Here is a 25,330-nt window from a genome sequence, read left to right as displayed (position 1 = left end):
GTGCTGTGCTGTGTGCTGTGTGCTCTGTGCTGTCCTGTGTGCTGTGTGCTGTGCTGTGTGCTGTGTGCTGTGTGCTGTGCTGTGTGCTGTGCTGTGCTGTGTGCTGTGTGCTGTGTGCTGTGCTCTGTGCTGTGTGCTGTGTGCTGTGCTGTGTGCTGTGCTGTGTGCTGTGTGCTGTGCTCTGTGCTGTGTGCTGTGTGCTGTGCTCTGTGCTGTGCTGTGTGCTGTGTGCTGTGTGCTGCGCTGTGTGCTGTCCTGTGTGCTGTGTGCTGTGCTGTGTGCTGTGCTGTGTGCTGTGTGCTGTGCGCTGTGCTGTGTGCTGTGTGCTGTGCTGTGCAGTGCTCTGTGCTGTGCTGTGCTGTGCTATGTTTGAGACGGAGTCTCGCTCTGTCGCCCAGGCTGGAGTGCAGTGGCATAATCTTGGCTGACTGCAATCTCCACCTCCTGGATTCAAGCAATTCTCCTGCCTCAGCCTACCAAGAAGCTGGGACTACAGGTGCGTGCCACCATGCCCGACTAATTGTTTGTATTGTTAGTAGAGACGGGGTTTCACCATGTTAGTCTGGATGGTCTCGATCTCCTGACCTCATGATCCACTCACCTTGGCCTCCCAAAGTGCTGGGATTACAGGCTTGAGACACCACACCTGGTCCTGGATGTTTATTAAAAAGCTTTAGAGCAGGAAAGAAAGGACAGTTCACTTGGAAGAGACCCAAGCAAGCACTTTAGAGGTCAAATGCCCCATTTAACCTTAATCCTAGGACTTTATATGCTGGCCCACTTCCAGCATCTTACAGCCCTCTTCCTTCATTCCACTTAAGGGTGAGTTGCCCACAAGCACGATGCCTTCCTTACACTTGGAAGGTGAGCACATGTAGTGTGTTTAGAAACTTGCACACATGCTCACCTGAGGCTTTATTCCCTTTTCTAGTAGAATACCCCCGGAAGGTCATACTCTGCCATTCTGTCCCTTTATGTACATGCTTCAGCTCACTTGCCTAATTCCTAAGATTTTAATGGAAGTTGATTACCAATTTCAAATGTTTTTATCTGTTTGGGAAATTGCCTCTCCCTGGTGCCTGCAATGAATTATCACTTTAGTGTGACAATTGTGGAGCATCAGGAAATTGCCTCTTCCTGGCACTGGCTGCCAATTATCATTTTTAAAGAGGCAGTGTGACAACTGCCAAATCATCGCCTGATGGTGGCCTGACATTCCTGGTAGGTGGGAGTTAGCCCTCTCCTGCCCCACTCATGTATTACCACCTGTAAAAAAAGTGCAGCAAAGGATAATGGTAAGTTTCTTTAAATTTACCTGGAAGCAACGTTACAAGCTCACCAAAGAACAAAATGGTGATAATGAATTTGTTAAAATGTGGTTGACATTAGATTAAAATGCACTTGAGATTAGAACTACTTTGAGGTTCTGGTTTATTAAGAACTTGTTATGGACTAGGCACAGTGCTATTTGCTGCAGGCACAAAGATGAATAAGAATCTGGGCCAGGCATGCTGGCTCAGGCCTGTAACCAGCACTTTGGGAGGCCAAAGCAGGTGGATCGCTTGAGGTCAGGAGTTTGAGACCAGCCTGGCTCACACAGTGAAACCTCATTTCCACTAAAAATACAAAAATTAGTCAGGTATGGTGGCATGCGCCTATAATCCCAGCTTCTCATGAGGGTGAGGCATGAGAATCACTTAAACCCAGGAGGCAGAGATTGCAGCGAGCCAAGATTGAACCATTGCACCCCACCCTGAATGACAGAGTGAGATTGTGTCTCAAAAAAAAAAAAGGATCTGCCCCTATGCTCCAGAAGACTAACAGAGGACGCTACACAAGTCAGCAACTGTGTATTACTGGGAGACCCTGGAATAGTCAATAGTACAACTACAACAATGAAAACTTGAGTTCAGATCCCAAGTCTGCTACTTACCTTAGGGAATTTAGGACTTCTTGTCTCAGTTAAACCTTTAAAATGGGAATCATAATACCCAACTCATAGAGTTGGAGAGTTAAATAATGGTCACCAGTGATAGTCACAGTTTCTTAGAGCCCTAGGACTTTAGGAAGATGTATATATAGGGTTATAACAAAGATGTTGGGAGAAGGTGAGAGGAAGAAAAAAAATAAAAAACAAGATGCCGGAAGCAAAGACTACTAAAAAAATGTTTGAAAAGCAGAGATTTAAGCAACGTGATTAACACGGTCTTCGGCGCATACAAAGCGTTCCAAAATGGTTATTATTTTCATTACCACAAAGAAGATGCACATAACGCAGGGAGTTCAGAGAAGGCGTTCCAGGAAAGCTGATTTCTGAAGTATAATCTGAAGGATGGAAAGGAGCAGGGGAAGAAAAAGGAAAAAATGGCACCTGTAGAATGCAAAAAAGGACTAGAGATGAAGCAGCAGGAAGGAGAGCAAAAGCAATTAAATGAAGAAAGGAGTCTTTTCAGTCTTCTCTACTAACCAGATATCAAAAAGTTATCACTGCTTGGCGCGTTGGCTCACGTCTATAATCCCAGCACTTTGGGAGGTCAGGGCAGGCAGGTTGCTGGAGCCCCGGAGTTCAAGGCAAGCCTGGGGCAATAGTGAAACCTCATCTCTATAGAAAACTACAAACATGTGCCCAGAGTCCCAGTTACCTGCGAGACTGAGGAGGGAAAGTGACTTGAACCCAGGAGGTCAAGGCTGCTGTGAGCCAAGATCACACCACTGCACTCCAGCCTGGGCAACAGAGTGAGACCTTGTCTCAAAAAAAAAAAAAAACAAAAAAACTTATCACTGGCATCAAAGGGATTTTCACGCCTAGAGGGACATAGCCTTCAGCCAGAAAGTTGACTAAGACTCCACCAAGCTGGGTCAACCTTAGTCAATATGCTAATGTTTTTCCATTTAGAATTCATATCGTTTGCTCTTTTTCTGCCAAGTTCAGAACATTGAAAAGGATATGTTGACAAAAACCATGGTCGGTCCATCAATGTGTTAACAGGTGAGAGAAGCTGGACCAATAGAAAGTACACTCTTTTTAAAAAAATTATCCTAAAACATAAGCTTTGTAATCATTCAAAGCCATAAGCCTCTTGGCCCAGAATAAAGACCAGTACTGATCTAAAGAAATTTGATGTACAAATGCACACTTAGTGCAGCCATCATTTTATATTTTGCTTATAAAAGCTTTGATTAGCATTGCTTCCACATTCCAAATTCAAGCACTGTAGCTAACCTAATTTGGGCTTTAAGCATCAGCATGAAGACATCTGTACTTCTTAGTAAATCATTATCATTAGTCCTACTTAGATGAAAAGCTACTTTACTTGGAAAACTGCCTGTAGTTCATTGCCCTTGATACAAGAACAGGAAGATTCTTCTCCACTTCAAACTCCTAGAATAGATCAGTTTGCCTTTGGGTACCTAATCAAATCAACTTTGCTACCATAAATGTGTAAAATATTTATAGCCTACTAATGAGGATAATTTAGGATTAAAATGCTCTCCTTTCAAAATGGTAACCAAATTTGACATTTCCTTTCCATCCTTTATACTACTAAAATTCTATATCCAGAATTGGTATAAGCCTTTTGACCTATAAGAACACTTCAAAGGACACAGAGTAGAAGTAAAAAGAAGTACTCCTTATAACGTACAATTCCACAGAACTTCAGCTCAAATCATAAAATAATAACGTAAACCTATAAAATAATATTCCTGTTGTGATTTCTTATTCTAAAATACAGCAAGCTTCAATAGCTGAGTTTTAACCATAACTCTAAAACACAGGGCATATTTTCTTCTAAAAATACAGTTAACCAATATATATTTGTACCAATATCTAGTACAACTGGATTCACATTCGTCATAAAAGAATTTTAAATCTATTTCAACAGCGAATGCTCTCATATAAAAGTATAAAAGCAGTCTTCAAATCAGAACATACATGCCTTGGGGATGCATATCAATGTTCTAAGGGACAGGAAGGCTTGGACAGTTTCAAAAAAATCCATTTTTAGATCATCAACTTCCTAAAGGAGGATAACACTTCCAGTGGAGCATCTCCTTTCACATGTCCCTTCACCAGCTTTACAAATGACAAGCAAGCTTCCCACACATCTAGAATCCTATTATGGCAGAATGTGCCAGAGTGCAGAACCCTCCAGAACATCAAACGAGGGCAGTTCAACACATCAGTGTCTTGGCTGAGAAAGTGAATAAGTCGGCCAACCACAGTGGCTCACTCCTGTAATCCTAGCACTTAGGGAAGCCAAGGCAGGCAGATCACTTGAGTCAGGAGTTCGAGACCAGCCTGGCCAACATGGTGAAGCCCCATCTCTACTAAAAATAAATGAATTAGCCGCTGTGGTGGTGTGTCTGTAATCCCAGCTTCTCAGGAGGCTTTTGCAGGAGAATCGCTTGAGCCTGGGAGGTAGAGGCTGCAGTGCGCCGATATCACACCACTGCACTCCAGTCTGACAGACAGAGCAAGACTCTATCTCAAAAAAAAAAAAAAAAAAAAAAAATGGTAACACTGCCTTTTGTAATTGAGATGGTTTCACATCATTCACTTTCAACAAAATAAAAAAACAGACTTAGAGAGTGCTTATCTAATAGATCATTAAAATAATAATTGATGAAATATCTGTATGTGATCTGGGGCTATAAATCAGGAGTTTGAAGAACCAGTAAAACAACTGTAACACAATTCTCTTTGGGACAGGTGTCACTCTGTTTCCCAGACTGACGTGCCGTGGTACAGTCATGGCTCACTGCAACCTCCACTACCTGGCAATCCTCCTACCTCAGCCTCCCAAGTAGCTGGGACTACAGACATGCACCACCATGCCCAGCTAATGTTTTGAATTTTTTTTTTTAGAGACAGGGTTTGCCCATGTTGCCCATGCTGATCTAGAAAAACCCATGTTGCCCAAGCTGGTCTAGAACTCCTGAGTTCAAGCGATCTGCCTGTCTTGGCTTCCCAAAGTGATGGGATTACAGGTGTAAGCCACCACGCCAAGTCATATTTCTATCTTTTTATCTGTGTGAACAGCATTGGCATCTATAAAAACAAAACTATCACACAAAAACCAGAAAGAATTGATGATGAACTCTGCCTCCTCTAGCAATAAGTAATGTTTATTCAGGGAAATCTGTATTAATTTTAAAAGAAAAATATTAGCTTTAAAAGAAAAAATTAAGAAAATGTTATAGTGAATGTTGACCTGTTACTTTTAACAAATATTTGTAAAACTGTATATCACTTTGATTTTACTAATAATGGTAATGAAAAAGTCACTTGAAAAGACTTTTTGCATTGTCCAATACTATACCCTCTTCTCACAAGTGTCTATAAGGACTTGAAATGTGGCTAGTCTGAATTGAAATGTGCTGTAACTGTAAGATAACCAATTTTAAAGACCTGTAAAAAAAATGAGAATGTAAAATATCTCTTAAGCTGTACTTTGATTACATATTGAAACAATATTTTGAACGTATTAGGTTCAATGTATTATTCAAATTAATTTCACCTGTTTCTACTTTCTACAATGGAACTACCTAAAAATTTAAGAATATATATGTACTTCACATTATATTTCTACTGGAAAAATTGCCTTAGAACCTTATAGTCTATTGACATCAAAAAATTATTTTAAATGTATATGCTTCCGTTGCAGAGAAGTATGATAGGGATATCTATATAAGACTCTCAAGTATAAACGTAAACAATAAAAAATACCTATCAGGCTTATCAGCATTCATATTATCTGACAGATTTGTATTGATGAAATGTTGAAATTTTATTCCCAATAACCTGCTAGAATTAAGTTGCTGAAAAAAATGTTATTTATACTAACTTCCTCAGCAACAATTTCCAACATTCTCCATAAGTGTCTCAGTTTTCAGGCTTCCTGAGTTTGCAAACTCGATCTAATGTTTCTCCCCATATGCATATACTTTCAAAGTATTCTGTAACATACAGATATTAAAAAGTTGTTAAATACGAAAGAAAAGCACACTACCTGGACAAGCACACTGCAGCAGAGCTATTGATTTGCCTCCAGGAGCAGCACACAGATCCAGAACCTTCTCCCCATCCCTTAATTCCAGAGCCAATACTGGGAGAAGAGAAGCAGCATTTAGGAGGTAATACTTTTTCAGGTTTCCAACTTGGTGTCTTTCTGAAGGGATTCGGCCTGGAGTTCTGCTAAGGTAACACTTCATTGATTTAGGATAGTTGGGTAAAGATCCCTGAAAGAGGGTATGATAGCCCTTCAAATGTAAATCCTTTTCCAGTTCAAAAGGATAATTGAATCGGTTAAGCAGGACAGCATATTGCCAGCATGATGGAGATGTTAGTATCTCCCTAGAAATAGAAAAAGAGAAATTAAGAGAATATTAATATTATAAATACCAATACAGTTTTATATTATGAATCAGGTGAATATGGTCCTAGTTTTACACTTCACTTACCTGTGATTTGCAGAGACAGGATCAGTATGCCTGACTCTTCCTTTTGCCTCATGAGGCTCTGATAGGACTAAATCCAGCATTGTTATGTCCTGTCTTTATTTTAAAAACTGGTATTTCGTTCATTGTAGCTTTTCAAAAACTAATTGTGATCACTGAAATATTACATTATTGAGCAGGAGAAAAAAGATTTGGAGGCAGGGAACCTAAGGCCATTTCACACTGACTTCCTAGAACTAAATTGAAAGGAAAACCCTAACTTTCCATGCCTAAGTAACAAAAGGACCAGGGGCTACTTTCTTTGCAAACCCCCTCCTTTTCTGCACGGCACATGGGAAATTGAAAATTCCTCTAATTGGTTGCTTTTTGCAACCAATCACACACTTGCATAGAAATGCAACTTTATAACTTCACTTTAGCCTCCTATTGGTTGCTTTCCACAACCAATGAGATACTTGCACAAAAGGTAACCTTTGTAACTTCACTTCAGCCTCAGTTTGGTTGCTTTCCACAACCAATCAGACTGATTGCAGGCCACGACTTCATTGATATGAGGTTAGCACCGAGTGGCCAATGGGTAACCTCTAGTGGGTATCTGGACCTGAGAAGATTCTGTATCCTTGTGGCGCTGCTCTGGCCAGTATCACTCTATGGAGTGTACTTTCACCTTCAATACATCTCTTTTGTTGCTGCATTCTTTCCTTGCTTTGCTGTGCATTTTGTCCAATTCTTTGTTCAAAACTCCAAGAACCTGGACAACTTGCAGGGAAGACCCTCTACTGGTAACATTATAATTACTAAGTTTTTTGAGGCCCCTTAAATTCTGCACCAGGGAGGTATGCCTCAGCCTACACTCAGCTTAGTCCCTCCCTGCAGAATATCTTGCAAAACAGCAACAACAACGGCCTGCCATTACATACCTCTAATCTGTCTAAATGAATCTTTGTCCATCACTCTTTGCACAAAGACGTGTTTTTCTTAGAACCACTATTCAATTTCTTAGAGACTATTAATATTAGAGGGAAAGGTACTATCATAAAAGGGTGTTAGAGGGAATGAGTGTTTTCTTCTGATGAAGATAAAAGGTATGGGAAACTAACTACAGTGAACTCTATAGTAATGGAGTTAATGAGGCAATGAGTGGCTCAGATGATACAAAACCAAGGATGATTTAAAAACCACTTATGGATTGATGGTGCAGGCTTTCCCCCAGCAGCTTTACCTTGCTACATTTGTATTCGGTCCAAGAGTTCCATCCCTTGACAATCACAAACTCCTATCAACTGACAGATGATCCAGCAGGAAATATTTAATTTATTTACTAGCTGACCTTTCTAGCTGAGTTATTTGGGAGCCTCATTAACTATGGCCAATTAAATAAATTCCAGCTGCTATACACCCTGGAGTTGCTTATGTGAGAAATGGCTGGATTGAAATCTAACACCTGCAACTGGAAGCGTGCCATGTGAATTTCAATTTAGGGCCAATATGTGAAACTGCTTTTTCCTTTCACTGCCTCTTACTATGGATGGTGTGTCACAGGAGCATGGCATATCTGTTTCAGCTATTTTGGAGGATGACAACCTCTTTCCTTAAGAAAGAGGTTCACAAACTTAAGTGTGCAAGACTGCAGGGACCTACCCCAGGTTTCTGATTCAGTAGGTCTGAAAGAGAGCCTGAAATTTGTATCTCTAGAAAGTTTTCAGGTGATGTTGATGCTGGTCATACCCAGGACCACACTTTGGGAAAGACTGCTTTAAAACTGACCCCAATGTGAAATCTGCAAACGCCCACTATTGCAAATCTTACGGTAGTTCACCCTAATCTTACCCTCCAAACAGGCTGAAAAATCTATCCAGTGTTGAGTCATGTGTAATAAAAAGAGTGTCAGAAACACAATTATACTGACAGGAGTGGCTTGGCTTGCATCATGTGCCTACCCCTCAGCTAAAAAGGTGTAGGACACTTTCAGTTGGTATCAGACAAGACGAATCTCTATTCATTCTTTTTTTCTTCAGAGTTTTTGAAACTATCTTGAATGTTTATTCTTTCAGATGAACTTTGGAAACAAAGTTAAAAAACATTTATAAAATATTTGCGTATGTAGACAGGTAGAGATATAATAACCTTGCCGAATATTATATTAGATGCATTAAACTTGGAGAGATTTAACATCTTTATTGCAATCAGTTTTTCCAATTCTGATCACAATATGTTTCTCCATTTATTCACATTTTCTTCCATATCTCTTAGGAAGGTAATTAAACCTGCATATTTCCTTTTAAGCTTATTAAGAGGATTATTAATTTAGGAAAAACATTACTTTTGTACATTACCCAATACATTAAATCTTGAAGGATGAGAAGAAATTATCTATAGGAAGAAATGACAAAGGAAGTTTCAGGACAGCCAATACCACATGTACAAGCACACAAGTATGAGAAAGAACAGTGTGTTTTTAGTAGTCTGGTGTGGATCACGGCAGAAGATTACCAAGTATACTATGATAAGGTTTTTGAATCTTATCTTCTAAGTGATGAGAAGCCATTTAAAGACTTTAGGGGGAGACAGCCCCAATCAGACTTAAAGACATGTACTTATTGCAGATTGAGGCAGAACTCTTCAAAAGTTATTCTATCTCATTCTTTAGTGGCTAGACAAAATAAGGCCTAAATAGAACAAATGAAATTTTTGATCTTTCATGATCTATGCCCAATCCTACTGAACTATATAGATTTCCCCTAACAAGTTTCTTTAACATTTACTGGTCTCCACATAAACTATGCCCTGCTCCCGACCCTGACTGGAATAACCTTTCCTCTCTCACTCACGCATTCTCAACTTAGGGAGTTTTACCTAAGGAAGCCTTTCCAGCAGTTCATATCCTCCACCATTCTCTGATATTATTATTAATAAATGTTACTGATTGGATGGGTACAATGTTCACTTTGCACATTTATATCATAGAATCATCACAACAACCTTGACAGAGGCAGCTCTTACTCCTATTTTAGCAGTTAACTGAGGCCTTTAGAGATTTGGCAACTTACCCGAGGTCACATTGCTGGTAGGCGGAAGTATCTGATTCAAAATCAGACTGACTTTAAGGCCTAACAGAAGTGATTCTCAAAGTGTGACACCTTTGTACTACAGCACAGAGCTACACAAGGGGGGCAGGAAAGAGAATTTTACCCCAACCCTTAACTAGTGCAAGTGGCCCTGACCTCCCTGAAACCCTCTTGTCTCTAACAATGAAATCAGCTTGTCATATCCTGCCTATAGAAGCAGCTGCAACAGACCAACTCTTGAAGGGTCTGCTAAGGCTGCTCAGGCTGGTGCTTCCTAGGCCTGAGAAAGCAAAGCTGTGTATTAATATAATACACAGCTTTATTAATTACTCTAATTTATTAATTAATATAATACACAGCCACTGACCTTCATTCTTCTCACCACAACACACACACACACACACACCCTCCCATGCCTGCACTAGGTGGGTGGCTACCCTGGGGCTGGAGGGAAAGTGGCTTCCGAATCCAAAGCTTTGATGGATGGGCAAGTAGTCTAGCAGGTGATAGAGGGAATGTACATTAGAAGACTCTAGAAAACAGTGGCCAGGTACCACACTCCAGGCCTTCTCCCAAGATTCTCAGTTAGTCGGAAGCTGCTCCATTTGCTGGTGTTCCAGGTGAGAATAAGTGCAAGCACCTCAGTAGCCAGCAGAAATGGAGACACACAAGGTCAGTGACCTGCAAATGTGCTGGTACATCACTGAAACCATTTTGAAAAAAACACATTTAAGGTTGACATTAAAATCCTCACCATATGTTTAAAGGATACAATTTCCAGCATACTGTAAAAATTGAAATTTTAAAATACAAATTACACTGCTTTTAAAAATGTACCCAGTGGATCCTAAATATCAGAATGATTTTGATACCCATCACAATCCATTTAAAAATTCATAGACTGACTCATCTTTAATAGGTGGAAATTTCATGCTGCTCATTTTCCTCTTTTATTTACATTCTATTTCATATAACTTTATCCTAATATATTTTCATACTTGAAATCTTTTTATCACCCTATCATACTTCCCTAGGCCCCACATATACACATGCATATGTACTAAATTTGTTTTTCCTGTGGTCTTAAATTTCTAAGTGTTAAAATAGTAACTCCTGGTTTCAGGGATCAATAATATTATTACTATAAAACTGACCAAAACAACTTAAAAACATAAAAGTAAAATTGATAAGAAATGGATATTTTAATGCAATGAGCTTTTGTTTTCATGTATGCATGAACGAACATTACTTATTATAATAAAATGAGTCAGGATTCAACATAACTTTTATGCACATTTTGTGTTTTTATAAGAGCTGAGAAAAACCTTCAGTTAAATAAATGGATGAAAATTAAATATATTTTGTTATAGCAATGTTTCTTACTTTGAATTCTTTTAGAGTTATATCCCCAAATCACTTAGCGACCTATCATCACAAATATTTTAAATGAGTTGTTAGCTGACATCTCAATCAGGGATCCTTTACTTTTATTGGAAGCAAAACCTGGAAATCACCTGACTTGTCAGAGAATCTGTTAGGTCATTTGCTTTCTCACACTGACATTCCAACAGTTTCTGGCACATGAAGGTTTTGAATACCTGGAGGAATGCAGCACAGAAGCCAGAATAGTGCAAGAGTGCCTTTTTTTGTAAACAGGGTGACAGAAAATTGGAGAAAGGCAGGTTGGGAAAGGACAATACGTACCCCCTTATGTACAGTGGGGCAGAGTAATTTTATGAAAGAGAATACATGAAAGTTGAGGATGTGAAAACTGACTGCTGTCACTTACCTGAGCCTACATACCCCTTGGAAAGCCTTTCTATATCTCACTCATTGTTGCTCATCCCTCTACTATGATAAGTCTGTTTTGTCTTCTTTTTTCAGAAACATGATCTCACTCTGTCACCCAGGCTGGAGTATGGTGGTACAATCATGGCTCACTGAAGCCTTGACCACCTGGACTCAAGCAATACCTCAGTCTCCTAAGTAGCTGGGCCTATAGGTATGCACCACCACACCCAGCTAATTTTTTATTTTTTGTAGAGATGAGGTCTTGCTATATTGGCCGTGCTGGTCTTCAACTCCTGTCCTCAAGTGATCCTCCCACCCTCAAGCAATCCCCCTGCCTTGGTCTCCCAAAGTGCTAGAATTACAGGCGTGAGCCATTGTGTATTATCTTGTCAAAATTCATTCATTCTCTAAAAATACACCATATATCGACTATATGCTAGACACATCTATTTACTGATAATGAAATAAAATTAGCTTATATTTAAATTCCTAACAAAAGAAAAATATTAAAACTGATCAAAAAAATATTAAGTAAAACTGGACAGATGGTACACAGGAATAACTTAACTCTGAGAAACAGTTGATGAAACTAAACTAATATATCACACTGTGTGTCACCCTGACTGCTTACCCATTTCTCTAACTTGTTTATATGGGAACTTCGACTTATTTTTCTCTGTCTCCTTGGCTTAGTGCCTGGGGCCTAAATCCCAGAGTAAATTTAAAAAATTAGAGTTTAATTTACGGCTCCCCAAACTACTTATTATTTTAACAAAATCAAAGCATTAAAAAATGAAAAGCTAGTTAAGTTAAAATCTTGCAAAATTGTGTAACATATTATTTGGATAATGTTTATTATTTGAGAGTATCATTTTCAATCAACTTTCTGTGACTTTATTCTTTTCTCCTACTATTCTACTCTCCACCCTACCTTCAAAATACCATTTAATCTACAAGTTGTTAAACACAATATAACCCTGTAAAATTACAGAACCTATGTAAATTTCCATAGCTAAGAGAAATTCCTTGATTTAGTGCTATTTTTATCCACTAGAGGGTGCTCATTCAACCATTTTAAAAGTTGTTTGGAAATGAAAATATAAATCAATTTTATGGAAATGCACCAAATGTGTTTTTGAGGCATTTTATTTTTATTCTTCAGAGACGCTAATGAAGAGCCTATGGCTTCCTATTCTATTTTGGCAATGGCTATTCCTTGCATCTCACAGAAGGGCAATTTATGTCCAGTTTGTTACTCACTGCACCTCAAATAGGAAATCCTTTGAGTTTCTGGTGGAGCATCAAAAGGCTAAAAATCCTGAACATAAGGAGTCTTTCATACTATGGGATCTGTGCGTGTGTTTGGAAGGATGCAACTCATCAACAAGGCTAACTTTTACTGGCAGTAATGTATGACAGCTTGAACAGGAGTACTCCCAACCAGGCACACTCCCCAGAGCCTTGGTATCCACTTGTTATTGAGTCTTGGTCATGTACATATGACTGACTGACCATATAGCTTTTAGTCACAAGCCTTTCTGGAGGTTAACACCTGTGGTCCACAGCCCTCAACACAAATCACATCGTTAGATTATTATGTGTGATCTAAACACCCTGGTAAACAAAGGCACACTTATCAGGAAGGACATTCCAAGAGCTTAAAGATCATCTCCCAGGACCTGAGGACAAAAATGCTAGACATATTTTTGAATAAGATTCATTCTTTACTACAAAGGTAGTGAAAGTATAGAGAAGGAAGGAACCAGACTGATGATGACACACGTAATTGAGGTAAAATATACAGGTAGCAAAGGCAACAGAGGTTTGGAAGGGAAAACTAATAATACACTTCTGAGTTTGCTGGGTTTGCCAAGTAACTGAAGTTGCTAAAAAACAGAAGTATGGGACCATATCTTGGGAAGAACCTCACGGCTTCAGATGACAGCATACTGATAAAAGTCACGCCATAAATTAGCTTACCTGAGGAGAACATGGAGACAACAAATAGAGCAAAAATTGAACCAGGGTAAACCAGTTTTAAAGGCTATGCAGAGGATAACTAGACAAAAAAGGTTATTACAAAAGAGTAAATTTAAATACTGAATCTTCTCCACCACTACAGGAAACTAAAAATACTGAAAAAATTACTTTCTAAATAGGCCAAAAAAAAAAACACCCTTGACTTTCCCTGGAAGTAGACTCTACAAGTGCATTATGCCTTACAAATAAGCAGTTAAAAAACAAAATATTTAATTGTTATTTCCCCATACCATCTTCTACACTCAGATTACTTCCTAAACTGAGAAGCCTTTATTTTGCCAATGCCAAATTTAATGTGTGTTTATGTAAAACTTAAATTACAACAAAAACCCAATAATATGGTAGATGAAGCAGAAGGTACAGCTAATTAAATGGCTTTAAGGTTCCCTGCTCATTTTGTTTAGGGTTAAGTAATGCTATATGACTTTCTGAGTACACTAAGTAAAACAATAAGTCATTACAGAAAATGAGTAGCCAGACTGCTATAAAGTCTACAGAAAAAAAATACCTCTTAAAATCTTGTCCTTTTTTTGTTTTTAATCATATCCCAGATATGAGACAGTATAGAAAAAGGATGAGCGGTGGGAGTTCTTTAGTCAGCCAAGCTAGGCACCAGTCTCAGCTCCGCCACTTACTAGCTGAGTGAATTTTGGCAAGTTATTTAAACTCTTACAGGTTTGTTCTGAGAATCACATAAGTCAGTATGAAGCATATTAATAAGCGTTCAGTTATTTGAACATTCTATTTGAGTACCTTTGTATACTGAAAACCTCATGAATTTATTACATACTTTTTGTTTTTCATCTCTGTGACAGAAAATATCCATTTGAAAATCTACTTTTGAAATAAAACCCACAAATATAAATGGCTTGCACATTATAGCATTTACCAATTTCTAAAACAGCTTAATTGTCCTAAAATTATCTGAGAATCACCTCAGCCTTTGTGATCTTTATTAGCCAAAACTTAATATCTTTGTTTTCAGAAAAGCTTAGAGCTGCCATTTGTAAAGGAGAAATGCTTACAGTTGATGGAAGAAGAAAATGGATAAGCCAACCATCTGAAAAATCAGTCTGGACTCAGTTACAGATATGATCTGTAGCTATGTAACTTTTTTTCCTCCTACAACATGTAGTGGGCTTTTGCCGTAACTTCATGAACAGTGCACCTTCTTCCCTCAACCTAGAGGGTCTAGTTCTTTTTAACTCCTGTAAGTCACCAAGACCCAGCTCCCCTTCAGGCCTTGGCTGGCACCCTCAGGCTTTGTTAGATACTTTGATCACAGTATTTACAAATTGGTTTACATAGTTGTAACCACACCCATCTCCCCACCTCCCTCATAAACACTAACTAGACTGCATGTAAACTGGACGTGTGGACTGTCCTGCTGTTTGTATTCCAGAGCATGATACAGTGTATCAGGCACTCAGTGTCAAGAACCCATACAGTGATCCACACATCAACAGCAGCTTACCAAACATACAAATCATGTTTCTCCTACTTCCATGCATTAAGCATTTGTTTCTATAGTATAAATAATTTTGTGTGTATATGCACGTGTTCAAAATATACCCAGCCATAGGCCTAGGAAAGAAATATGATTACCCAATAAAGTGTACCTTTGACTAAGAGAAGGCAGTGCTGGCTTTAAAGATTTGTTGTATTATCTTCTAAATTTCAGAAACCAAATATTCCAAATTTTATGATTTTCTTTTACAGTATAATTAATTTTGTCAAACTAGTGGACATTCCTATTTCAAGGATAAAAGCAACTGCTCAAAGCAAAGGGATGGCAATCTGTGAAGTTTTCTTTCTCCCCTTTCCATTATGCTATGATTCAATCAACTTCCTCTAAGTTGTTCCTTTCTATAACCTTAGTAGGAAAGGACACCCAGGTTTAGATTCCTTTGCCTTTTATCCTCACGGCATCCCTCCCACAAAAAGGAGGACTATGTATTGTACTTTGTTCCATTATAAAGCATCGAGATTAATTATACTAACCTTACTGTATTCCAGGTATCTCCCAGTTCTTTAGAATACTGTTTTTCAAAATGATCCAACACAACTTTGCAAATCTGTTTTGCAAGCTTCCCTTCTGATTTTGCTTTCAGCTATGATGATAAGAAAAGGTTGCTGACACACAGTGATATTATTATAAATTTATTGAACTTCAACATTAGCAAGTTTTTCTTTTCAAGACAAGAACACTTTTTTTGGATAATTACTAGTTCTTGAAACGGGAGCAATATCTTACAAGTACCAAAATTGTACTACATTACCTATCTTGAAACGGGAGCAATATCTTACAAGTACCAAAATTGTACTACATTACCTACTTATGAAAAAGCAAGATTTTTCCAAATAATTATTTTCCAAATGTGATGCAAAGGCTAAAAGAGAATCTACGGGGTCTGAGTAAACTGTCAAAAGAACAAATTAATTGTAAAAAGTCATTGTAGGGGCTGGGCTGGTGGCTCACGCCTGTAATCCCAGCACTTTGGGAGGCAAAGGTGGGAAAGTCACATGAGATCAGGAGTTCAAGGCCAGCCTGGCCAACATGGGAAACCCCCGTCTCTACTAAAAACACAAAAATCAGCCGGGAGTGGTGGCAGGCGCTTGTAACCCCAGCTACTCAGGAGGCTGAGGTGGGAGAATCGCTTTAACTCGGAAGGTGGAGGTTGCAGTGAGCCGCGATTTCGCCACTGCACTCCAGCTGGCTCATGCTTTGCGGGGAAGAGGATTATTTCCCTGTTCGAGACCAGACGGGGAAACATACCAAGGCCCTGTCTCTACAAAAGGGAAAAAAAAAAAATTCGCCAGGCGTGGTGGCCCGCTCCTTAGTCCTAGCTCCCAGCAAGGCTGAGGCTGGAGGATGGCTTACGCCCAGGAGTTCAAGGTTGCAGTGAGCTATGACCCAGCTGCCGCATTCCAGCTTGAGTGACAGAGCAAGACCTTGTCCCTAAACAAAACTAAAAAGTCACCGTAGATGCTGACATCAAGAAAACTTGGTGAAAGGTATCCGCGAACTCTGTCCTATCTTTGCAACTCTTCTGTAAATCTAAATTTCAAAGTGAAAAGTTAATTTAGGGGAAAAAAAAATCACTCCAGTTTCCTTGCGAAAATTCCTTGCAATTGTTTCATTGACTCGTCCAGGAAAAGTGTATTCGATGCCTACCATGTAACAGACGCCGTTCTAAGCTCCCGGGATACAGCTACGACACGGAAACAAATCCCGGCCCTCCCAGAGCTGCAGGGAGTAGTACTAGACGTCTGCGAGCCGGACCGAAGGGACTCGGCATTATTCCAGGGCTTGACAGGAAAGCCAAAGAAACGCTGACGCCGCGAGGGGGCGAACACAGGCGGCGTTCCCCCATCCCAGCACCCTCCCTCGCCACCTCGGCCGCGTACTGAAGCGTCTCATTAGAGAGGCACCCAGCCGGGCCCCAGGCCTCACCGGGGTCAGCATTGTCCCGCTGAGAGCTTTCAAACAAGAGGTGTACGCGAACCGGCATCAAAGAGCCTCCACGGAGCTGAAAGAACTGTCCGACTTCCGCAGGCGTCCACTTTCACTCTCACGTTTCCTCTTCAAGTTATCGCGAGATACTGATTTGCCCGCGCGATAGAAATCTCGTCCAAGAGGCTTGGGTCCCGCGAGAGATTCACGCGCGGTTACTTCCGGTAGCTGGTAAAGGCAGATACCTCCCGGGACGCGGAAGCCGCGGGTCTGGACAAAGGCAAGTTTCGCTGCTTGGGTTGCTGGGCGGAGCTTTGGGCGTCCGGACCTTAGACAGTCACGCGTCCGCGCGCGCGCCTGTGGCCCCGGCTTCTGCGGACGCTGAGGTGGGCGGATTGCTTGAGCAGGGCTTTGAGGTTGCCGTGAGCCGTGGTCGCGCCGCTGTACTGCAGCCTGGGCGACAGAGCGAGGCCGCGTCTCAAAATAAATACAAAGGTAGTCACATGTTGTGCTGAACGGTCTATTGGGCTCAGTGAAAGAATGAGTTTTGGGCTTATGTTTTTGTTTGTTTGTTTGTTTGTTTTTTAAAAACAGGGTTTCACCATGTTGGTCTTGAACTCCCGACCTCAGGTGATCCGCCCGCCTTGGCTTCCAAAGTGCCTGGATTACAGGCGTGAGCCACCACCTATGCTCAAAGCGAAACTAGTTACGCTCTCATCTACCAAATCGAATGACCCCCGTTAGCCTACACATTCAGTACTCAAGGATAAAAGGGTGGAATATAATGAAAAAGAAATTAAGTCATGCTTTTCCCCAAACCTGGCCCCTGGGGATAATCTCCTTCTTTTAATGGGAGTGTTAAATGATTAAACTGAATACGCATGTAAAGCGGTTAGAACAGTGATTAGGAAATAGTTAACAAATGTTAGCTGCTGCTATTTTCACTGTTGTGCTCATTGTGATTTTTGTCGCCTTTACACCAAATGCGTGAAGACAAAAAGGACCCTCCACTCTAGCCTCCCCCATCTCTAACAAGGAGCAACATTTAATGGTTCTCGAAGGAAGGTGTTTATTACGCCTATTTTGATAGCAGTTTATTTACTCTTTTGATGTTAGGCTTCAGGTACACACTCATTTGTAGCAACAATCCGCAGTTAGAAAAAATTAGTTTGATATGGCCCCTGATATTTAATAAACATCAACTTTTGATGCCCCTTGATGCTCATATCAGTATAGGTACGTGCTATAGGTACAAGTCTTATATTCATGTAAAAACATGTCTTTCCCACTAATCTGATTTGAAGCTTAAAATATTTATTTAAACAAGTTTCCAAGTCACCTAAAAATGCACATTATTAGAATTTAGACTTGGTACAAAAGACTATAAGGTATTCAGGAGTGAAATGATGCCGTCTCTTGGATGCTGTCTGTTTAATGTTTGTGGAAAAGTCAGTCTACTTTTCAGCCTCTGTATTTTTTATAATTTTACAAATTTATGTTTTATACATATACATTTATATATTTTATATAATTTATTTTTCTATGCTTATTCCAGAATGTTGCAATTAATGAATCAATACACTAGTATTGTATTTGCAATGTGGACACGTAAAAGAATATGAAGAAGGGAATTTCACGACAATCTTGGCCACCTACGGGGCGGGCCTGGAGGTGCTCATTGCTATCATGGTTCGTTTGCTAAACTGCATTGTCGCTGTGTCCCAGAACATGGGTATCGGCAAGAAGGGAGACCTGCCCTGGCCGCCACTCAGAAATGAATTCAGGTATTTCCAGAGAATGACGACAGCCTCTTCAATAGAAGGTAAACAGAATCTGGTGATTATGGGTAGGAAGACCTGGTTCTCCATTCCTGAGAAGAATCGACCTTTAAAGGATAGAATTAATTTAGTTCTCAGCAGAGAACTCAAGGAACCCCCACAAGGAGCTCATTTTCTTGCCAGAAGTCTGGATGATGCATTAAACCTTACTGAACAACCAGAATTAGCAAATAAAGTAGATATGATTTGGATAGTTGGTGGCAGTTCTGTTTATAAGGAAGCCATGAATCACCCAGGCCACCTTAAACTATTTGTGACAAGAATCATGCAGGACTTTGAAAGTGACATGTTTTTTCCAGAAATTGATTTGGAGAAATATAAACTTCTGCCAGAATACCCAGGTGTTCTCTCTGATGTCCAGGAGGAGAAAGGCATTAAGTACAAGTTTGAAGTGTATGAGAAGAATGATTAATATGAAAGTGTTTTCCGGTTTCAGTTGTTCCCCCTCCCTCTGAAAAAAGTATGTATTTTTGGCCGGGCGCTGTGGCTCACGCCTGTAATCCTAGCACTTTGGGAGGCCGAGATGGGTGGATCACCTGAGGTCAGGAGTTCAAGACCAGCCTGGCCATCATGGTGAAACCCCACCTTTATTAAAAAAAAAAATTTTGTTGACTTTAGATCTATGGATAATTATTTCTAAGCAACATTTTTTTTCCCCCACTAATCTTGAATATATCAGATACCATTTATGAAACATTCTTGCTGTAACTAAGTGCCTCTCCAAGACCCGGACTGAGTTGCCAGCACCTGCTACAGTGAGCTGCCATTCCACACCCATCACATGCGGCACTCTTGCCAGTCCTTGACATTGTCGGGCTTTTCAAATGTTGGTAGTAGTTATTGAAGACGAGCATACCCTTCAACTGAGTAGTTTCACTAGCGGGAAATATCAAAAACTTCCTACGTGTATATCCAGAGGTTTGTAGACAAATGTTGCAGTCTTGTTTGTAACAGTGAAAAACAAAACAACCTGGAAGTCCAGTGATGGGAAAAATGAGTATTTTTCTGTCTTAGATTGGGGAACCCAAAGCAGATTCCAAGACTGAAATTTCAGTGAAAGTAGTTTATTTGCTAGGTCATACCAGAAATCATCAACTGAGGTATTGCTAAATGAGACTGAGAAGGTAAGAAAAGCAGTTTAAAGGGTTGGTTAGGCAATCATTAATTCTAGGGCATAAAGTCAGTGAGCAGGTTCTCATTGGTAACAAGCTCCATACTGCTGAGATAGCAGGGAAACGGAGGGGAGAAAGCTGGAATATTGATCCCCCACTGCTTGGTGGTCAGCTCCCTGTCCTGTGTGTGGGCAGAAGGTACTCCAGCTGCTCTATAGCAAATCCCAGGTGTTTGCAGGAAGAAGCTGCTGGAATGCACAGGAACAGTGAATGTCAAACACTCAAAGCAATTCCATGTTTAAGTATTTAAGCTCTTCATACCTTTTTTGTTTTTTTGACAAAAGTTTCCCTCTAGTTGCCCAGGCATAGAGCAATGGTGCGACATCTGCTCACTGCAACCTCTGCTTTCCCGGGTTCAAGCAATTCTCCTGCCTTAGGCTCCGGGGTGACTGAGACTACAGGCGCACGCCACCAAGCCCGGCTGATTTTTTTTTTTTTTTTTTTTTTTTGAGACGGAGTTTCGCCCTTGTTACCCAGGCTGGAGTGCAATGGCGCGATCTCAGCTCACCGCAACCTCCGCCTCCTGGGTTCAGGCAATTCTCCTGCCTCAGCCTCCTGAGTAGCTGGGTTTACAGGCACGCACCACCATGCCCAGCTAATTTTTTGTAGTTTTAGTAGAGACGGGGTTTCACCGTGTTGACCAGGATGGTCTCGATCTCTTGACCTCGTGATCCACCCGCCTCGGCCTCCCAAAGTGCTGGGATTACAGGCGTGAGCCACCGCGTCCGGCCCGCCCGGCTGATTTTGTATTTTTGGTGTGGATGGGGTTTTTGCCATGCTGGTCGGGCGGGTCTCCAACTTCTGACGGGTGATCGGCCTACCGAGGTGCTGGGATTACAGGCATTAACCACCGCCCCCTGCAGATCTTCATTCTTTTTATGTAGTCAAAAGTATAAAGCCACACATGTTTTGAAATATTTTATAATTTTAAGAAATACAGAAGCAGGAAAACAAACTAAGTTCAAGTGAGAGATGATGGTATTTTAAACCAAAGGGTTGCATGGATAAGAAACTTATTTAAGATAAAGTTGGAAGTAGCAGGATATTCTGATGGAGTTTGACTTTGGTTTGGGGCCCACTGAATTTGAGATGCCTTTGAGAAATGAAGAGAGCAGAGAGAGAATAAAAGAAAAACTGGCCAGGTGTGGGACTCAGGCCTATGGTCTCAGCACTCTGCGGGGCCGAGGTCGGCAGATCACTTAAGACCAGCTTGGGCAACATGGGGGAGCCCCATCTCTACAAAAGATACAATTGGCTTGGCATTGTGGCACACACATGCAGTCTCATCTACTCCGGGGGGGCTGAGATGGAGGGAACAATTGAGCCCTCAAGTTCAAGGCTGCAGTGAGTTGTGATTGTGCCACTGCACTCCAGCGTGGGTGACAGAAGAGACCCTGTCTAGAAAAAGAATCTGAAAACAATGGGACAATGCCTTGTGAATTCTAGAAAGTTGTTTTCAAGTGATAAATCTATATTCAGCCAAATAATCAATGGTGAAGGTAAAATAATACATTTTTAGACAAGCAAAGACTCAGGAGTTACCTCCATGAACCCTTTCTTGGGAACCTAGTGGAGAAAGTACTCCATCAAAATGAAGGTGTACACAAACCAGAAAAGCCATGGATCTAGCAAATAGGATCCAACACAGGCAATATTCCAGCTATGGAGCTGGCTTAACAAAACAAAACGAAAAACAGTAAAAATATTAATAGGTTAGCTGGATGGAATGGCCCATGCCTGTGGTCCCAGCTACTCAGGAAGCTAAGCAAGAGGAGGGCTTCAGCCCAAGAGTTCCAGACCAGCCTGGCCACCATAGTGAGATCCCTTCTCTTAATAATAGGTTATTGCCAGATTTGGGGCATTTGAAAAGAAGCTCATTGAAGATAAAACTTAAAAACAAGGGGGAAGGGTTGATTAGGAAATCATTAATTCTAGGGAAGAAGTAAGTACAGGACAGGAAGTAAGAGCATAATACACTTTTTCTCAACAGTGAGCAATACGTACAGTCATAACGATGTGGTGACTGCTTAGCCCCTAAATCTGGTAACTACTTTGGGACAATATGGGAGTAAAAGTGAAGACAGTAATGGTATAAGAGCTAAACCCTCATCTGTCAAATCAAGAAATCACTATGTAATGTATAAAATATTCAAGAAATTACTAAGTAGCTATGTGAGAAAAAAATAGAAGACATTGTTAAAAGAGTTAAAAGTCATTGCTCTGGAGAAGTAGGAGGGATGGGACAGGGGACTGTTAGGATGCATTATAAACTGAAGAGGCTTTTGTAAATTACAGGTATTAATATATGCATTCACTTGAAAAACTAAAAAGATAACAATTTGGAAAAACCAATGAAAGTAACTGCCAGAAGGAAAAACTAAGAGAATGAAAAGCTTGCCTCTGGGAAGAACAACTGGTAGGACTGCTGTTTTCAGAGTAAGACTTTTGGAGCCATTTGATTTTACTTAACCATTTTCATATTTTTCTTTCATAAAAAGTTATATCTTAATAAAAAGTTACACTAGCTCATAAAAAAAATTTGAAGAAGGTAGTAAGAATCATATACTTATTTCTGTTAGAGAAAGGCAATGTGTTATACTTGGAAAGAGGTCATATTTATTTTACCACCTAATTTTGGGACTCAGCATCTATATATTTTCTGATTTTAAATAAACAACTTTGCTTATGAATTATCTGAATTTCTAATAATCTTATAATGCCTAACTATACCTTAGGTAGGATAGGTTTTCAAATCTTACTAGTTATTTCTTTTTTGGGGGTTACCTGCTCATGTCCACTTATCTATAGATGTCTTAGTATCATTTTATTTATATTTCAGGTGATAACCATGTCAGGTGTTAAAATAATTACCCAATTTTTCTTGTAACCATTTGACTTTAAGAGCGAAAGTATTTTAAATATTTTTGTGCATTGTCAATTGAGTTTGTTATTGATTCCACTGCTTTCAGGCTTATACATTTTTGCCCATAGAGTGAAGCCACTTCTGTTTTTCCCCCTACCTTTCATAGCTTGATATTTTATGTTTAATCTTTTAATCTATCTAGAATCAGTATTTGTATATCATCAGAATGTTAACGGATTTTACTCCCCACCCCACCCCAAATAGCTACCGAAGAATGAATAATTCTACATTTTTAGGAATAAAAACTGTTAGCAGACTTGCATTAAACCACTGCAGACATAAGACACTGAGCTGACACAAATACCATAAATTACATTAGTTTGTTTTTGGGGTTTCTAGTGTTAGTATTAAAGAGCCAGGCAGCTTAATAAGGACTTACCTCTAGGCAGGAAACACATTTTACATACATAAGCAAATTTATTGTAAGGTCAGTTTATCTAAGAAGTATTTCAGAGTGATTTATGGAACAACTAAACTAGCTATGTTTTATGAATTTTCATATTTATATAAAACATGTCTCAAAATCCTTCATGTTCACATAGAGGTTTATGTTGTCAAAAAGGTAAGGACAGGCTTTGTGGTAAAACAATCTGACATCAAGAGAGCCCTTAGCTCCTTAAACTATATGGCAGAAAAACACAACAGGAAACCTGTGATCAATGCTAGAGAACACAGCATAGTTATAGACATTCTTTAGGCTTAAACATCAGGTGAGATTCTCATTTTACTAAAATTCAGGGCTCCAATGTGGTATGTACAGACTCCAGCAGACAATGCACTGTGTCTAGGAAGTAAATATAATGACTTTTATTTTTATTAAGCTTTAGGTAGTCTTTTACAATTTTTTTATGGAAGTGTATTTAAAATGTACATACTGCAGTAGAACAAGCATGTTAACTGTTATGGGCTGAAATCTGTCCCTCCAAAATTCATTCTGAGGCCTTATCCCCCAGGAATCTCAGAATGGGACTATATTTGGAGATGGGCCTTTAAAGAGGTAAGTTATAAAAGGTCATTAAAAAGGAAAATTGAACACACTGAGAGACAATGGGGTTGGGTGGGCAAGTGGACAGAAAAAGTGGGGACACAAAACAGGGTCTATCTATAAGCCAAGAAGGGGCTTCAGGAGAAAGCAAACCTACCAACTTGGTGTCAGACTACCAGGCCCCAGAACTGAGAAAACAAATTTCTGTTTTTTAAGCAAACTGTCCGTGATACTTTGTTATGGCCACCCTAGCAAACTAATACAATAACTTAAACATCAGTGTATATTAAAAATGTTTTCTGATAGAAGACACTATAAAAATTTGGAAACCACTGATCCACTTACCCAGGTTGTAAATGGTTTCCTCGTCAGCACACAGAAGGAACTTACAACTCATGCCCACAACAAGCAAATGAATTTTTTTCCTATCTTCCATTTAATCATAAGCTGATCTCTTTCATTAAAGGTAGTTCATTTCTGGCTTGCTTTTCATTCTCCCTCAAAATAGATACCTCAAAAACAGGTATCCATTATTCTGTTTCCGAAAAAATAAAGGATTACTGCTATTTTGATAACTTATATCATACTTTATTGAAAATTTAAAAATATTTGAATTTCTTCTTTGGATCAGTTGGAATATATTTCTTGATAAATTAATAAACCATTGTTAGCAGAATCTCAGTTGCAAAGCATATTCCACTTATCAAAAAATGTACTAACTAAAGGCTGATAAAGTTTATAAGCTACAGCTTTATTTGTTTAAGCAATTCAGTTTGTGAATAACTTTTGCCATCTAGAAGCATTTGATTTCTTTAGTTGTATTCTATAGGTGAACTGTTCCAGGCTCTTCACAGGTTTTACATATTAAGGGAATTCTAGTCTTCGTCTGGCATTTATAAAAGCACTTAATTTTAAACTTGCAGAAAGCATGGTACTTAAATAAGTTATACAAAATTATAACCAAACTACATTTCTTTCTAGTGTTGTTTCTATGCATAGTTTTATATTTGACATCAGTTACATACAATATCATATGCATACTATAAAATAGGCATTTTACACATAAAGGCACATAAGATGATCTTTTAAAAAAAATAAAAACATATCTGTTGACCAATAGCTTTAACACAAGACAGACATCAAATCCTCTAACACCATATGGTGAAATACTATTTTTAGCTGCATTTAAAATCACAACATTCTTTCCCATATACATAAAAACTTGCAGAGAGAAGAAAGTTTTGTGTGTAAACTAACAAAAAAATGCATTATTTTAATCCACTGATTTAAACTTTTTTAATAATCATATTTTAAAATCTTTACCTATTTTATTACCCAAAGGAAATCATTTAAATCTACCAAATGAAAAGAGAAACAGAATATTGATATAAATTATTTTTATTATGTGAAAATGTCAAAATTCAGAATAAAAGTGTGACATATAATAAAATAGGCATTTAATTGTTAAAAATACACCTGGATTTACAAAACATTTAAAAATGTTTTTAAAAAGCTTAAGGAAAAAAACTTAATTTTTTGAGAGAGGTATATAAAACGTGAATTCTATTTTATAATATATTTAATGTCAAAATAATTTATT

The 25,330-nt window shown here is 39.2% G+C and overlaps 2 protein-coding genes and 1 long non-coding RNA gene across 4 annotated transcripts in view; 1 reads left to right on the top strand and 2 right to left on the bottom strand.

The window, feature by feature from the left end:
• NSUN3 (NOP2/Sun RNA methyltransferase 3) overlaps nt 1-17,013 on the bottom strand; it is a 61,080-nt gene extending 44,067 nt beyond the window's left edge. Inside the window, exons 1-3 of the mRNA XM_032277209.1 lie at nt 16,813-17,013; nt 15,360-15,469; nt 6,012-6,355 (exon numbers count right to left, since the gene is read on the bottom strand). Of these exons, the coding sequence (XP_032133100.1) occupies nt 6,012-6,355; nt 15,360-15,469; nt 16,813-16,824 (466 nt within the window). The 5' untranslated portion in view covers nt 16,825-17,013. The remainder of the gene's footprint in view (nt 1-6,011; nt 6,356-15,359; nt 15,470-16,812) is intronic.
• Nucleotides 15,503-15,938, bottom strand: LOC116551010. Its single transcript, XR_004268665.1, has 2 exons — nt 15,691-15,938; nt 15,503-15,637 (listed from the first exon to the last, which is right to left on the bottom strand). It is a non-coding gene; the product is annotated as an uncharacterized LOC116551010 (long non-coding RNA).
• Nucleotides 17,014-17,031: 18 nt separating the features above from the next.
• Nucleotides 17,032-19,774, top strand: DHFR2 (dihydrofolate reductase 2). Of its 2 annotated transcripts, XR_004268664.1 has the most exons (3): nt 17,032-17,198; nt 18,368-19,121; nt 19,237-19,774. XR_004268664.1 is itself a non-coding variant. In XM_032277210.1 (2 exons), the coding sequence occupies exon 2, from the start codon at nt 18,499-18,501 to the stop codon at nt 19,060-19,062; it is 564 nt and encodes a 187-aa protein (XP_032133101.1). In that variant the 5' UTR covers nt 17,032-17,198; nt 18,368-18,498; the 3' UTR covers nt 19,063-19,774. The 2 variants fall into 2 exon arrangements, 1 of the variants encoding a protein (XP_032133101.1); XM_032277210.1 differs by having other exon boundaries at nt 18,368-19,774.
• The last annotated feature ends 5,556 nt before the right edge of the window (nt 19,775-25,330 follow it).

Source organism: Sapajus apella, unplaced genomic scaffold (assembly GCF_009761245.1).
Source record: "Sapajus apella isolate SASKATOON/1434 unplaced genomic scaffold, GSC_monkey_1.0 scaffold8, whole genome shotgun sequence".
NCBI classification, from domain to species: domain Eukaryota; kingdom Metazoa; phylum Chordata; class Mammalia; order Primates; family Cebidae; genus Sapajus; species Sapajus apella.
This window is presented reverse-complemented; position numbering and strand designations above follow the sequence as displayed.